Consider the following 15671-nt stretch of genomic DNA (forward strand, 5'->3'; position numbering starts at 1 on the left):
TAGACAATCAACACCACAAGTTGACACGTTGCTTATCCCTAAACCCGATCGATTGAGCGCTTCCACCTCCTCGTAGTGAAATTCGTATGATCAATCACTACAATGATTTTGTATGTCGAGAGGACTCGATTTATGCTTGAGTTAATATTGAGGGTTCGCTCCCACCAACGTCGTATGCCTCGCCATGGCTTCATTAGAAGCAAAACGTTCGGGACAAAGCTGGAGTAATTCCACAAACCACACGATCACAGCTCACATACATAATCACATCCAAAGTAGATCTGGCCTATAGATATACAAACGCATGGCTAGGATCTTACGTCCTCAAGCTACCACGTACATCCCCGACTGCCGCCACATGGTATCGTCTTCTCTCTCTCTCTTACATGACAACCTGCTGCGACGACCTATTCAAATTCGAATGCACTTCTTCTTCGGACTGTTTACTTATTTTTCGTAGATGAAAACAAACACTAAAAACCAGAGACACGCCACAAACTACTTGCTCCTATCATATTCCCACATGTGTATAAAAACATAGCGAAAGCATTAGTATACTCTAGAACTAGAACTGATTTATGGTGATCATCCTGGACGGGCTGAGCAGGCGGTACCCGCCGTAGCCCTGGTTGACTCCGCACCCGACCCGCCGCTTCGCGCCGAGGCCGCCTACCCGGCCCCCGTCGTCGTCGGCGGAGTCCATCTCCATCAGCACCCTGCAGAAGACCGCCACGTCGCAGGGGAGCTCGATGGGCCCGCCGCTGCTGTACCCGTACTCGGCCTCGGCCTCGTCGAGGAGGGCCTTGAAGAGCGGGTGGTTGGCGTACTCCGTCTTGATCACGAACTTCTGCTTCCCGGGACCCACGTACACCGAGAAGCACCCCTCCGGAGCCACCCGCCGCCTGCCCCCGCGGCCACCCTCCATGGCCGCCGCGGCCGCCGCCCCAGCGCTGGAGCCGTTCCACGACTTGGTCTTCCTCGTGAGGCGGCCTGGGGAGGAGGCCGCGGCCTTGTTGCCGCCGCCCCGGCCGATGGATTTGCATCGCTCCCATGTCTTGGTGATCAGGCTCTTTTTCGCTTTTTCCATGTTGGCTTCCATCACTTTTTCTCCTCTCTCCTTTAGCCAAGAAATCGAAAATACTTTTTTTTCTGCGGAGGCGTGGCACAAAAAGAACACGAAAAGAAGGGAACTTTCGGGTGAAAAGAGAGCAAAAAAGCTGGCGATCGAATTACCCTCGGTCGTAGACCAAATGAAACGTGGCCATCACCCTCGGCAACATCGAATTACTCATGTTTCTTCCGACAACTTCAAGGCCCCCCGAAACATGCAAGAGAGGATCGAGAAAGAAAGGGACAGTAGGGTTTCAAGAAACCGCGAGAGTGAATTATCGAACGGGGGAGGATTCAAGCCGACAGAAAAGACGCCATCTTCGAGAGCTTTCAAGAACAGCGCACTGGGGAAGAGATGGAGAGCGGGAGCGAGGGCGAGCGAATTAAAAAGGGATCGATGGGAGACCTCACGAGATGTGACCTGAAGAAGGAGAGCTATCGCGGTTTTAATGGGGGAAAGCACGGCATGGCCAACAACGCAGCTTTCGTATATAGAGCCAAAAGGGAGGGTGTTAGCGTACAGAAATCAATTCTTGAAAAGATTATCCACTTGTCAACTCTACAAAGAGAAACCCTATTTCATTATTCAATTATTTTTTTCCTTTTTTTTTTCTTTTTAATATTCGCAATTGGATCGACTAGTGCTCCTCCAAAGACGCTCGTTGAACAACCCAACAAGAAATTTTCAACTTTCGAAAACCCTATCTTCCTTCTTCTTTTTTTATGCTTTTCCTGTGATGGACATGATTAGCACCTTGAAAACTCGATTATTTCTAATCAAACATGCTTGGTGTGTTAAAGAAAAAACCTCGTTGACATAATCCTTATAATTTTTTGTGTTCCCCCACGTCTAAGTACATGGGACTTGTCCGGGCGATCCTAACAAGGACGGGAAGTGGCCAGTTCCTGTGTATCGAGAGGACCCGCGCCGGGGGAAGCGACAAATGGGGTGGTTTTTGCCTTTTGTTATTGCCGTTAGTCAGCGATAAATATTTGAAACTGGAGCAATCATGGATCTTTGGTTAGATTCGCCAACCTCCAACCCAATTAATTAATTTGTATTTTTAATTTTGACCTCCTTTTATATTATTCGTTGATATTATTTTGGCGAAATGATGATGAGCACTCAGTTGGGAATAACCTGGAAGCTCAGTTCCACTTCTTCGTATATTCTGGCGTCCACCACGTGACTGAATCATTTAGAGCTGTATTTCAATATTGACGTGCCATGATTATATGTAGGATTCGCTGCTTAGAATTTCTGGATGGATTTAGGAATGGTGCCCTGTATTCTTCAAACTCTGACTTTGGATAAACATATACGCCACGTCATTATTGTATTGAGATTATCTAGAGGCAGTCTAAATTCAAATCTAATCACAATTCGATAAAATTTAATTTATTTTTTCTTATTCTTTTCTATCAACGAATACAAGGGGGAGGCGCAAGCGGCACAACAACGACTTATTGTCTCAAGGCCTCTGTTGAGTTCATTGCAAGAATTATAAAAAAGAAAAAGATCATAAACTTATTGCAATTATATTAATTCAGTCATAAACGTTTTAATTGTGTCGATTGAATCCACAAATCTTTTCACGTTTTGCCAATTGAATCTATCAAGCTAGTTTTGATCGAAAATCGCTAATGTAAACACTGTCATTGATATTGATAATTTTTATAATTTTTTTCTTTTTCTTTACTTTTTATCTAAACTTAGGGCCAACAACCTTCATGCCTAACCCTCGCAGGGTCTAGGCGAGGACTATGACGGCCTTGATTGCCTATTGCCAACAAGGGCATCTTGTCTCTTGCTTGCGACTGGCAAGGGTTAGCCGCAACCCTCGGAGCAAACAGAAAAAAGTAGAGAAATTAAAGATTTTTTTAAAAAAATTAGTAAAAACTATCTACATCAATGCTGGCGTATCACATAAAGCAAGCAACATCCGCTTTAATAATTTTTTATTAAAATTGGCCGGATGAACTCAAAGCATAAAAAAATTTAAGACTTAATTGGTACAATTAAAAGTTTTTATGATCGAATTAACATAATTGTACTAAATGTAAGATCTTTTTCGTAATTTTCCTCGGATGCATGTAGGTACAGGAACTTATTACTGTGGTCCGGCCGACGCACCAAAGTAGGGATTCCCAACATATGAGGCAGCAAATGCTCGAGGAGTGAGAGGGCTGGAGTTTCCGCTGCGAGGCGACTTAACTTTTTGATCTCGCAGGAGATGGCGCCGCCCATTTTTACCGCTGGACCGCCATACGCTCGGCGGCGGTAACACTTTAGATCTCACTTAGTCACGCTTGAGTGTCGCAGTCAACACGTGGAAGGTTGCCACGGAGTCCCGTGGGTCACGAAGATCGCAACCCATTGGCCTCGTCGGTAGAAAAAAGCGCCGTAATTATGTCACGGCAAGAGGCCAAGTCAACCACAAAATGCAAGCATTAAGCGCACTTCCCCCGTCGCGATTCGATGGGAAAATTTTGCACAATCATCCGCCACGTCACCCGGGACGATCCGGTCGTCCAAGGGAGCGAGACGGCCACCCAACATCCATGGTGGCAGACCTCAATTATGTACCCACTTTTTAATTAGAATTTGCCACCTACTCATTCCCCTCCAAAAAGTCATTTAGAACTCGATTGCTTTTTTTCCCCACGCATGTTCAGATGCTGCTTCGTCATTGGACCATTCCACCACCGGGTGCTCACGGTCTCCGCACACAGAAATTATTTTTACCGAGTATTTCCACGTGGGCGCACTTTTTTCACTAACAGTTGATTAGATTTCGTTTATTTCGATTTAAAAAAATATTTTATTAAAAAGCAATCGCTCGTATCGTTTAAAAAAAATTAGTCAATTAAAAATATTTTAATTATCAACAACAAATTTAATTGTTGCTTGCGAGTGACGCGAGCTATTGTATTTAGTTTTTAAAGAAAGTGTTTTAGAAATTATTTATTTTTCATAAAACAAACGTAACCTATATATGCAACTTCAAACCGAGTCTATGATTCGTTCAAGCTTTAACTCTTCACATTGTGAACTTAATAAGGACCTTCCTAGAGAGCAACAGTGAGTTTTATTCTATGGATCCATTATTTTTTCCACCGGATTCCAAATTAAATCACATTTGGTTCTAACTCGAGCCAGCTCGCAAATGTAACAATTATGGAGTATAGATAAGAAATAATTTCGCATTAAAGTACTCGCCTTTAATGTCATAAGTAATACTTGAACTTAATTGCTGCTTTGTGGGAGTATGACAATTACAATAATACTTTTTAGGTATAAATGAAGTTGAAATGTTATATCATTAAACTAATGAATGACAGGATATAAAATTAGTGAAAAGAATTGAAGTATTTTCACACGAGAACGATTCAGCCCCCGTCTTACCCGCATCATTCATTTCACTCTAAACAAGTTCCGGGAACGTGCGGGTGGGGAAGATGGGATAGCATTATGAGAATTTTACAACGCGACCCCACGTGGAATCTGCCTACTAGCCAAGGAATGGACATATGTGTAGATTGGGCACAAGATACGGGATTATGTCGGATCTGGAATTTCATGACCCGTTTGTCATCTTACACATACGATACGACCGGCGATGCAAGCTCAGGAATTTGGTGGAAATTTCCCTCGTAGTGGCTTTTCTCTTGACGGGGAGAAAAGTTAATGGCCAAAACACATTTGACAATTTCAGATCAGTGCTTTCTCAATTGTGGTTGGTAATTGCTCAGCCAAGCAGATCGACCTGACCCAGATACAACGGCATTGGTATTTTCAATTTTAAAAACATGATTTGAAATAATCTTCTGACCCAAAAAAAAAGAGTCAGAATTTAAAATTTTTAATCAGGCAATTATTATAACCCCGAGTGGAACATAGTTGACCATGCAAATTGAGCCCAAATTTTGACTTTGATACCGCCGAAAACCAAGTGGGATTGCATAATGAATTTGTTTTTTTTTTTGAAATACTAATCAATCAATTGTCGCATTGAATTTAGAAATGGGGGAAAAGGTCTTGATGGTCCATATTGACAAGTTCAATTTATGGTAGTCAATAGTTGGCTGCGCAATTGGGTTGGTTTTATCTAGAAATCAAATTAGACCATTCTGAAAATTGGTGTGTGTACAAGATTCCCATTGAAATTGTTTCAGATCCCAATTACAAGCTTTTTCGAGCCATTGGGAATCAGTCCAGTTTATGGTTCCAAGTAAAGAACCGCCGAGGGTTCGGACCAAATTTGGAACTGATTTCATAATGCTTAAAATTCTAATCTCTCTCTCTCTCTCTAGGGTAAACTCTAGAATCGGACCGGAAAAACAAAGTAGGTTTTAGGTTGATTTTGGTGCAAATAAGATACTTTCTTGGTTCTAAAAATTGGGAACTAGATCCAACACGATAGGTTCTAGGTCCTACACAGTACCCACTCTAGAACCGATCACCCATAATTGATAGCGATTTGTTTATCCAATGGGAAGACAAAAAAAATGGAGGAGTGAAAATGATGGTCTTGATTAGTCGATATCATATATTTGTTTATTTTATTTATTTATTTTAAATTAAGATGGACATTATTGATCCGGTGAAAATGTCAAAAGCTCGAATGCCAATCTTCGTGGAGTTCATTTTATTAATTTTCGATGGAAAAAAACAAAGGAGTCGCCCCCCTCATTTGTCAAATTGGAAGATTTTCTTTTGAAACGGATATTTATGTAGGCAATATTTTATTTTGAAACTAGACACGTGTCCGAGCTTGGCATTGTTCGTGAAATAAAAAATTATGAAGGGAATTAATAAAGTATAGGATGGACAAATGCTTAATTCTCGTCCTAAAGGTAGAACTGCATCGAAAAGAGTTAGGAAATGGGGCAAGATATTGAATGAAAACAAACCATGTTTGACTGACGCGATTTACCGTTACCATAGACGAAATTATCATGACTAAATACTATAAGAATGATATGTACACAAACTTCACTTAAAAGTATTGGCAATACTGTAAAACACGTCGTTCGAATATGATAACTAATGTCAATATAGATCTCTATGACGTATCGATAAAACATTCGAGTTAATCTATAGATCTCTTATTGACCACAAATCTAAACTAACCTTCCTCGCCTTATATGAAAACTTAAATCCATTTTCCTATAAATAACTCAAATTACACTTTCTCTTCCTTCATCGATGTCCCTTATAAGTTACACTTTTTGCGCATGCATACTTATGTAATTTTTGCTATTATATTAGAAAGGAATTGTCAAACCACTAATTTGCCTTGGAAATTAAAAAATTACGTACAATCTTAAGCTTTATGTTTCCGCAAATAGTTCCGTCGTCATTAAACTGCTCAACTGCACGTTACGAGCTAATTTGGGCCCAAAAATAATTTAAATAAATTCCTAATATTTTTATTTTTGAAATACATCGTCATGAAAGAAAATATTTTTCGCACATTTGGGAGTATGGTCCTTCCAATTTGACCCGCTGCCAAACCCAAATGCATCTCTCTCTTTTTTCAATTTTAGAAATATACTTATGTAGCGATTTTTAAACTACTGTAAAAGTAACAATCTATTTTGAATCACAAAAAAAACAAATAACAAAATAATTAGAATTTTTTGTGGGGTCCACTATTTCAAAAGATTGTGGCTTAACCTAAAAACCGTCATGCTAGTAAAGCCTTTTTTTTGTTTTTAATTATCAAACAATGGTTCATGAAAAGTGAAAACGGCCTAATAAAAGGAAAAAAAAAAAGGTCTAGGAGAATAGCCAAATTATATTTTAATAACACAACATCCTAGTAAACTTATCGAGATCGATTTTTTTCTTTCTATTGTGTAACACCCTTATACATTGTTCTACGTGCACACACGTATTATCACATCAGATTGTATCGGACATAATTTATTCCCAAATAATGATATAAAGTATTGGTTTCTCATTGGTAACCCGGATAGTTGAAAAGAAATTTTTTGCATGCATGCGGCGCTTATCTTGCCGAAGTGTTATTTAGCAAAGCAATCCAATAGACGCATCGACGTGACAAGAGTCGCACGCGTACAAAATTTTATCCACCAACTTCAAAGATTGATTCAGAAATAGATAAGGATTAACAAAAGCTTTTCTCAAGCCAAGTTAGTATTAAGCTTCTCACCAAGACGAGAAGAAAAGGGTGAAGTTTTAGCCAAGCAAGACTTTACGAAATAGTAGGTGGAATTTATATGAAGCGACGTAAACTTGCCGCTTTCACGCAAGGGAGACTTTTTTAAATGCATGATTGAATGAACAGAATCAAACCCTAAACCATACGCAATTTAACATGATCATGCATGAGGAATATGGATCCAGGGCAGCCGAAACTTATGGTAACTTTGCTTATCCGATTAGATAATTATGTAACTTTGCTCATCCGATTAGATAACTATCTTCTTGGCCAGATTAGATTAGATGGTGCATTATGCTCGCTACGTATGAAAAAATAGGGTAAATTTCTTTTAGATCTTCGAATCGGATTACTCATTTGTATGGCCACGGAAACACGAGTGATTCTAATTGGAGAGGTGCTCATGTGAGCCGTCTAGAGTATCGAAGGATCCTAATCTCATTCCATGCGATACGTATCTGCTTTCTTTCGAGTCGAATGTATATTCCATCCACCGCTTTCCAAATTGCGAAGTAGACCGGTCGCTGTCGTCTCTGCATATATCTTTCGGGTTGAGTGCACAAAAAAAAAACTAAGATACTATAACGTCCACATGAACGTATGAATCCAAACCCTCTTGTCCTTCACTCCCTTCTGCTCGTCCGTACTGGTGTGGTTCCTGTTCACGTCCTCCTCCATTCTATACTCACGCATATTCAAGGCCGTCCCGACGCAATGCAAGACGAATGAGATCGTTACATCTTCTGTTCGATGCCAACTTCATGTGATGTAGTAACTGGCTTGAGATCAGACGATTCGAGATTCTTTTGGTTGACAAAACTTCCTGTCAAAGATCAAGCAGTTGCTTGTAGTTTTACAGCTTCGATTTTTAAATGAGATTTTCCTGTGTCTACTTCAATATAATAGAGTGCGAACGAGTTACGAGTATGCAGAATGTTGATATTTAAAAGATTTCGCAAGGTGAATTATTGGGGAAGTGTTTTAATTATTAATTAACGGAAAAGTTATTGTTGACAAAATGTGGAGAATCAGTCATGGAAGGAGGATTTTTGGATTGATTTTTCTGCCAACAATTTCAAATGAGGATCAGAGATGTGAAACCCTACAGCGACTTGATATATTGTCCTAGCTTTGATTTTGGTATAAGTGATTGTGATGGTTACAATAGGCGACATTTCAATGAAACAAACTTTATATCTTTGAGAAACACCGAATTAGTTCTTTTAACTTATTAAAAAAAACTAAATGGTCATAACTTAATTTTTATAAATGTTTCTTATTTTTGCGTGAAGCGTGGAGCAATTTTTAATATAAAATGAAGGTCGAAAAGCCAAACCTTACAAGTTATGACACCTCTTATATATGATGTTTTTTGCTCACTACCAATTTACTATTCGGATTTATGTATGTTGCAAGATAAGGATATAAAGAAAAAACAGTTGATGACGATCTCCAAAATGCGAATGAGATATAAATTGAAACCGAAATTAACCTTATACTTGGACTATCCAAAACCTAGGAGAACCAAACTAGAAAAACATTGTAAGTTTTAGAGTCAGATCCAAAGCAAATAAGGTGGTAGTTTCAAGTTTTAAAAACTAGACACCGGTTTTGACAGGGGAACTTGCCAATTTTGAAATCGCCTACCCCTAATTGATGTCTATCTAGTGGGAAGGAAACAAATGGAAGAGTGAAAATGATGGTTATGATTAATGGACATCATATATTTGTGAAGATCTTCTTCCTATATTTTATTTTATTTTTTAATTAAGATGGACATTATTGATCTGGTGAAATTGTCAAAAGGAATGCCATTCTTCGTGGAGTCTATTCTAATAATTTTCAATGGAATAAAAAACAAAGGAATCGCCCCCCTCATTTGTCAAATTGGAAGATTTTTCTTTTGAAATGGATATTTATGTAGGCAATATTTTATTTTGAAACTAGACACGTGTATGATCTTAGCATTGTTCGTGAAAGAAAAAATAATGAAGGGAATTAATAGAGTATATTATGGACAAATGTTTAATTTCTCGTCCTAAAGGTAGAATTGCCTCGATCGGATTTCCTACTAGGAAAAGGGGCAAGATATGGAATAAAAATAAACCATGTCTGACCGTCACAAACTGCCCCTACCATAAACGAAACTATCACAACCGAATATTACAAGAATGATACACATACAAATTTCACTTTAAAGTATCGACAATACTATAAAATGATATCATAATTTTCCATTTTATGAGATTATTTTAATAAGGTGAGTAAAATGTTTCTTAATTAATTTAATATAGGATTAGCTAATGCGGACCGAATTGAGCCCGGCCCATAATGAGAGGGCTTGGGTCTCTCTTCTAGCTCTTACACACACAATTATCCTCATACAATGAGCATTTACTAGATGGTAATGTGAAGGGGACGTATTATTGAACCAGTGATACGGAGGAGGACAATAGAAGAGAAACATTTGAAGAGTCACTTTTCTACATCAAGAATGATGGATTTTTAGGTGAGGGGTCATCTCATTGAGCCAACGATACAGAAGACGATAAAAAAGAAATACTTGTATTTGGATCGTCACTTTTCCGCATCAAGAACAACGGATCTAGGTGTGTTAATCTTTCTACTTGATTATGTGTATTCTTGGTCTAGTCATAGAGATCGTGAGATTGCATTTTTGCAACTAACAACATCAACAAAATATTCAATTTAACCTTATATAAGAACTTAAATCCATTTTTCCATAAATAACTCAAATTGCACTTTCTCATCCTTCATTGATGTTCCTTAAAGGTTACATTTTTTGGGCATGCATACGTATGTAATTTTTACTATCATATTAGAAAGGAATTGTTAAACCACTAATTTGCCTTGGAAATTCAAAAAATTTCATGCAAATTCAAGCTTTATATTTTTCACAAATAGTTCCCTCATCACGAACATCTCACAAGTGACAACTACACATTATCGAGCTAATTAGTGCCCCAAAAAATGATCTATATAAATTCCTAATATTTTCATTTGTTTTTAACTTACATGGTTGTGGAAGAAAATTTTTGTCGCAAATTAAAAATTTGGGAGTTGATCCCCTCAATTTGGCACGCTACCAAGCCCAAATGCGTCTCTCTCTCTTACCTTATTTTTTACCCCTTCTCTTTTATCAAACTGTGGTTTAAGACAACGGCATAATAGGGGCAAAAAGAAGAGGTCTCGGAAAACAACCAAATTATATTTTAAATAACAACATACGACAAAACGTATCATAACCGACGATTTACATTCTTGCGCATCATCTTACGTGTGCACACGAACTGTCACCTCGAGTCGAATCAAATATAATTTGTTCTCGAATAATGACATAAATTATTGGATTCCCATTGATAACACGGGCAGTAAAAAAGAAATCTTCCGCGTGCATGGGGCACTTGTCACCGTCGATATATTATTTGGCAAAGTAATCTAACAAATGCATTGACGTGACAAGGGCTGCGTGGAGACAAATTCTTTTCCGCCAACTTCAATCCCGAAATGGATAGCGATTAACGAAAGATTTTCTCGAGGCTGAATTAGTCTTAAGCTTCACCAAACAAGAAGAAAAGGGTAAAGTATTAGCCAAGCATGACTTTAAATGCGTGGGAGACATTTTTAAATGCATGATTGCATGAGCAGAACCAAACCACCGTACGCAATTTAACATGATCATGCATGACGAATACATATCCAGGGGCAGCCGAAACTCATCGCAACTTTGCCTATCTGATTTGATAACTATCTTTCTAGTCGGATTAGATGGCACAACATGCCCGCTACGTATAAAAAAAGAAGGCAAATTCCTTTTGGATCTTCGAATCCGGCTGCTCGTTCTTATGGCCACGCAAAGGCGAGCGTCTCTAATTGGGGAGGTGCTCATGTGAGCCGTCTAGAGTATGGAGGGATTTTAATCTCATTTCATGCAATGCGTATCTGCTTTCTTTCGGGTCTAATGCGGTTACTTGTAGTTTCATAACTTCGATTTTTAAATGAGATTTTCACGGGTCTACTTGAATATAATAGAGTGCATAGGCATCGTGCGTATGCAAGAGTTTTGATATTTACAAGATTTCGCAAGGTCAAATTATTCGGGTGGTGTTTTAATTATTAATTAACGGAAAAGATATTGTTGACAAAATGTGGAGAATTAGTAATGGAAGGAGAGTTTTTAAATTGATTTTTCTGCCAACAATTTCAAATAAGAATTAGAGATGCGAAACCTTGCAACAACTTTGTGGACCCGGGCGTGACTTTTGTGAACTCGAGCCCAAGTGTTAGGGATCCAAGCTCAAGTATTGGGATCTCGCACTTGGCCTTTGTGGGCCTGGGGCGGGCTTTTGGCCTAGCCTTGATAGATCTAGGGGCAAATGCCGGGACCTCGAATGTGGGCATCAGGGTCTTGGACTTGACCTCGATGGTCCTAGGGTAGGCGTCAGGTACTCAAGAATAGGCATTGAGGTCACAGGTTTGACCTTGATGGACTCAACCTAGGCATCGGAGGCGTGGCCCTAGGGGTTGGGGACCCATAAACCAACGTTGGCATTTCCACCCCAGTGTTAGAATTTCAAGTCCAAATATTGATACCTAATCATATTTTGAAAAATGATTTTCAGTTTTTTAAAGAATAAGTTACTTTTCCAACTTTAAGCATAGCTTTTCCGTTAATCTGGATAACATTTTATGTTGACTCGTTTTCTTAAGTAAATTAAACGCTGGAGAATAAGAAAAATATTTTCCTAAAAATTGTTATTTGCGAAACAAACGGAGCTATATGATTTTTTTTTCTCACTACTAATTTACTATTAGAATTTATGTATGTTGCTAGATAAAGAGATAAATAAAAACAGTCGGGGACGATTTCCAAAATTCGAATGAGATTATACAATGCACAAATTTGAATATATCTGATAACTTACCCGAAGCAAAAGAAATTGAAATTGAGGCTATATTTGTTTTGTGGAAAATATTTCACCAAAAAACTTTTTTTTCGCAATTTTGGTGTTCGGGGCGTGGAGAATGAATACTTAAGGAAAACTTTTTCCGGTCAAGAAAAATCACCCTATCAAAACTGAGAAAAATAATTTCTGTTTCTGAAAAAAAAAAAATCATTTTCCCTCTGTCTCACGGGCTTCTTCCTCTCCACCTCGAGATAGGGAGAAATGGCGAGCTTATCTTCTTGCTTCGTTCTTCCCTGCAAATTCAAAACTCTCTCGCTCAGTGCCTCTTTTTCTCCTACTCCTCCTCACAGTCGCATCGCTTTCAAAACCCTCTCCCTCGACGCCTCCTTTTCTCTGGAGATAACCTCCACGACGGCCTTCCGATCCGAGGCGTATCCTCGGCTCTTCTCGAGTCTCGGTTTCGTCGTTCGGTCTTCGTTTTTAGGTCGTTCGTTGGTGAGCGATGGCGAGAAGAACCCACCCCGTTTCTCCGTCGTGCGTGATGCGGCTCCGACAAAGAGGGCTCGTCAGGCCGAGAGGAGGCGCGTTCACAAGAAAGCTGGTGAATCTGAGATTAGGACGCGGATGAAGAAGATATGTCGTCCAAATGATGTTTGCTGTGCATGCCTTGCTCCTTGTTGATCAGATTGGATGGCGAAACTCTCCTCGGAATGAGAACGTTTTGCATTGATGAGGTCGATGGTGAACGAAGTTTGAAGGAGAAGTGTTCTGGCCGAACGAAGGATTGGGAATGATAATGAAATTTCTGATGAAAATGTGTAGTGATCTCTTCTTCATTTTATCCCCCCGTTGTTTCTAGCACTTCCTTTTACTTGTTTCATGTTAGTCAGACTTTTATCTCACTTACGCTAGTCGACTTGTCTATATTTTTCAGCAAGAAATTTAGGCGGCGGAGTGAATTTTAGTGTCATTTTATGGATCAATTTAATCATGGATCAACTTTCTTCCAATTGGATGGGGTCTGAATAAATGAATAATTTTTCTCTAGAAAAGTTCCATAATGTTACCGGGCTCGGGACACCAATAGTGTTCTATGCCCTAACTTGATGGATTCGGACCACGACGCAATGGGGCACAGGCATAAAGTCTGGCGTTCAGTTTCAATGGAACTAGGCCCAACCCGTACACCTAGGTCTGCAAAGTGTAGGTTGAAGACCAAAAATAAAAAATAATGCACATCTATTTAACACGCGTTTGGTAACGATTTTATTTTTAGTAAATTCTGATCATAATTTTTTTTATTCTGTTCCTAGGAACAGATTTTAAGCCGTTTGGTAATTGTCCAAAATTTATAACACTGGAATAAAATTGCGTTTGGTACCATGCTCATTGATTCTGTTCCAAATTAATTTCTTTTAATTTTTAAATAATTTTTATACTTTTTCCCTTTTTTCCCTTTTTTTTTTTTTTTGTTCTCTTATTCTTTTTCTTCTTCTTTAGGCCGGTCCTCGGATTGGCGATCGCCATATGAGGGCCGACGACCTCACCGGAGCGTTGCCGGCCCTCATTAGCCGAGCCTCGCCGGGGTTGAGTGAGGCCCGCCTGGCCACCGGTGGGGTTGGGCGTCGCGAGGCTTGCCCAGCCTCGGCGAGGCTCGCTTGGCCATCGGCGAGCTTGCCAAACTTTGCCTTGGCCTGGCGAGCTGGGCCGGACAAGGTTGCCGGTGACCGACGGTGACGGCGGCGAACGGCGGTAGATGGGTGCGGATCGCAACCGCATAATTGAAGAAAAAGAAAAGAGAAGAAAATAGTTGGTTTTGATTCTTTTTTTCTGATTTTGGAACAAGAATCACATTTTTTTTTTATTCTTGATTCTACTAACAATCTGTTAACGGAAACAAAATTTTTACCAAATGCAACTCTTGGCCCAAATTGATTCTAAGAACAAAAAATCAGAATTTGGCCATGTTTGGATGGTGACCAAACAGGGCCTTAGAAGAAAAATATTTTCCTTTCTAAATGATAGAAAATATTTTCCTTTTCATCTTCACATTTTATCTAAATATTGAAAAATATAGTCATTTTCTAGAAATATCACAAACTAACCTTATATACGGACCACCGCCTGCGGTGGCGCAGCTGGCTTCGAGCTCTCTCCCCCTCACGAAAGGGAGGAGTTCAAATTCCAGAAGTGTCGCATTTGCACGACTCACCCGCGGCTGGGTATGTGGTGGTGGCTCAATCCGCCCCGGGTTTACGCCGCCGGTTACCGATTGTACGGTGGTTCCCGAGTCACCAAAAAAAAAAAAAACCTTATATACGGACTATCCAAAGCCCAAGAGAAACAAAACTAGAAATCACTTGAGCGAAACTCAACCTACGTTGGGAAAATTGACATTTTGAAATGAAACGGAGCTGAATGATTCGGGTTTGACATGCACTTGAAAACCTACATACCCGAACAAAGTTGAACCTAATTATGATCTAAATTTGAAATCAATCAAATTGAAACCAATCCGATCCCTTCGTTTGCCACCTCTTATCTAAAAATAATGTTTGCATAGCCATTGATAAGAATAATAAATCGTCAAAAAGTTTTAAACTAAAATGGTAAATTATCCAAAGATTTATAACTAAATTATCAAAATGTTTATGAGTAAATTGACCGTGGTGTAATAGATTTATGATTTTTTGGATAATTTTCCCAATTTCGAACACAAACTTGAATGCTTTCTGAAATTTATCATTAATATTAGAATTCTAGGCTAATGCAAATCTTTTTTTAGAGTGTGAATTATTGGGACACCCTGTGACTTTTGGTGAGGATATTAAGGACAACCCTTGTGTTTTATAAATCTGCTATGACCTCAAGCCTCACATAAAAGTCTGATAAGAGAACATTAATGTCTTGGAGCTGAGTAAGTCCTTCAACTACTTCGTTTGAGGTTTCGTGCAAACCTCGGCATCCTTCAGACATTAAACATTCCTTAGGCCTTTAAGTGTAAAGCCAAGTAGAGAGCTTGAAAAATATATTGTATCGATAGGAGGAGTAGGACGCGTGGGGACCAATACATTAAAAATAAAGAACGTAGTTGCTGCATTAGCAGACAAGTGTTGACAGCTCCTATCGGTTGGAAACAACCTCTGTCTGATAAGGGAGTTTCTTTGTAACTAGATACCAAAGATCCAAGGCAGGTCCTCGATTAATGTCTAACAAGAGAACATTAATGTCTTTAGGTTCTGTTCGTTTCCCGGAATATAATTTTCGGGAAAGCATTTTTCAGATTTTATGATATTTGTTTTGAGGAAAATGAATTGGTTGGGGAAAACATTTTTATGAAGGGAAAAAAGTCCTCTAAAATAAGGGAAAATATTTTCTACTTTTGACAAGGAGGAAACATTTTCCATACATTATTTTACCTCACTATCCTTCGTCAAATACATTT

General features: G+C 39.1%; 1 protein-coding gene across 1 annotated transcript; it reads right to left on the reverse strand.

Annotated features, from left to right (window-relative positions):
- Window positions 1–220: 220 nt before the first annotated feature.
- Window positions 221–1583, reverse strand: LOC104433707. The gene has a single exon (XM_010046552.3). It carries the CDS (start codon window positions 1097–1099, stop codon window positions 566–568), a length of 534 nt encoding a protein of 177 aa, XP_010044854.3. The 5' UTR covers window positions 1100–1583; the 3' UTR covers window positions 221–565.
- Window positions 1584–15671: the final 14088 nt, after the last annotated feature.

Source organism: Eucalyptus grandis, chromosome 2, assembly GCF_016545825.1.
Source record: "Eucalyptus grandis isolate ANBG69807.140 chromosome 2, ASM1654582v1, whole genome shotgun sequence".
NCBI lineage: Eukaryota > Viridiplantae > Streptophyta > Magnoliopsida > Myrtales > Myrtaceae > Eucalyptus > Eucalyptus grandis.

Bases quoted from the DNA above. Each gene is read 5' to 3' on its own strand.
- LOC104433707 (XM_010046552.3), bottom strand. From the start codon at position 1,099: ATGGAAGCCAACATGGAAAAAGCGAAAAAGAGCCTGATCACCAAGACA.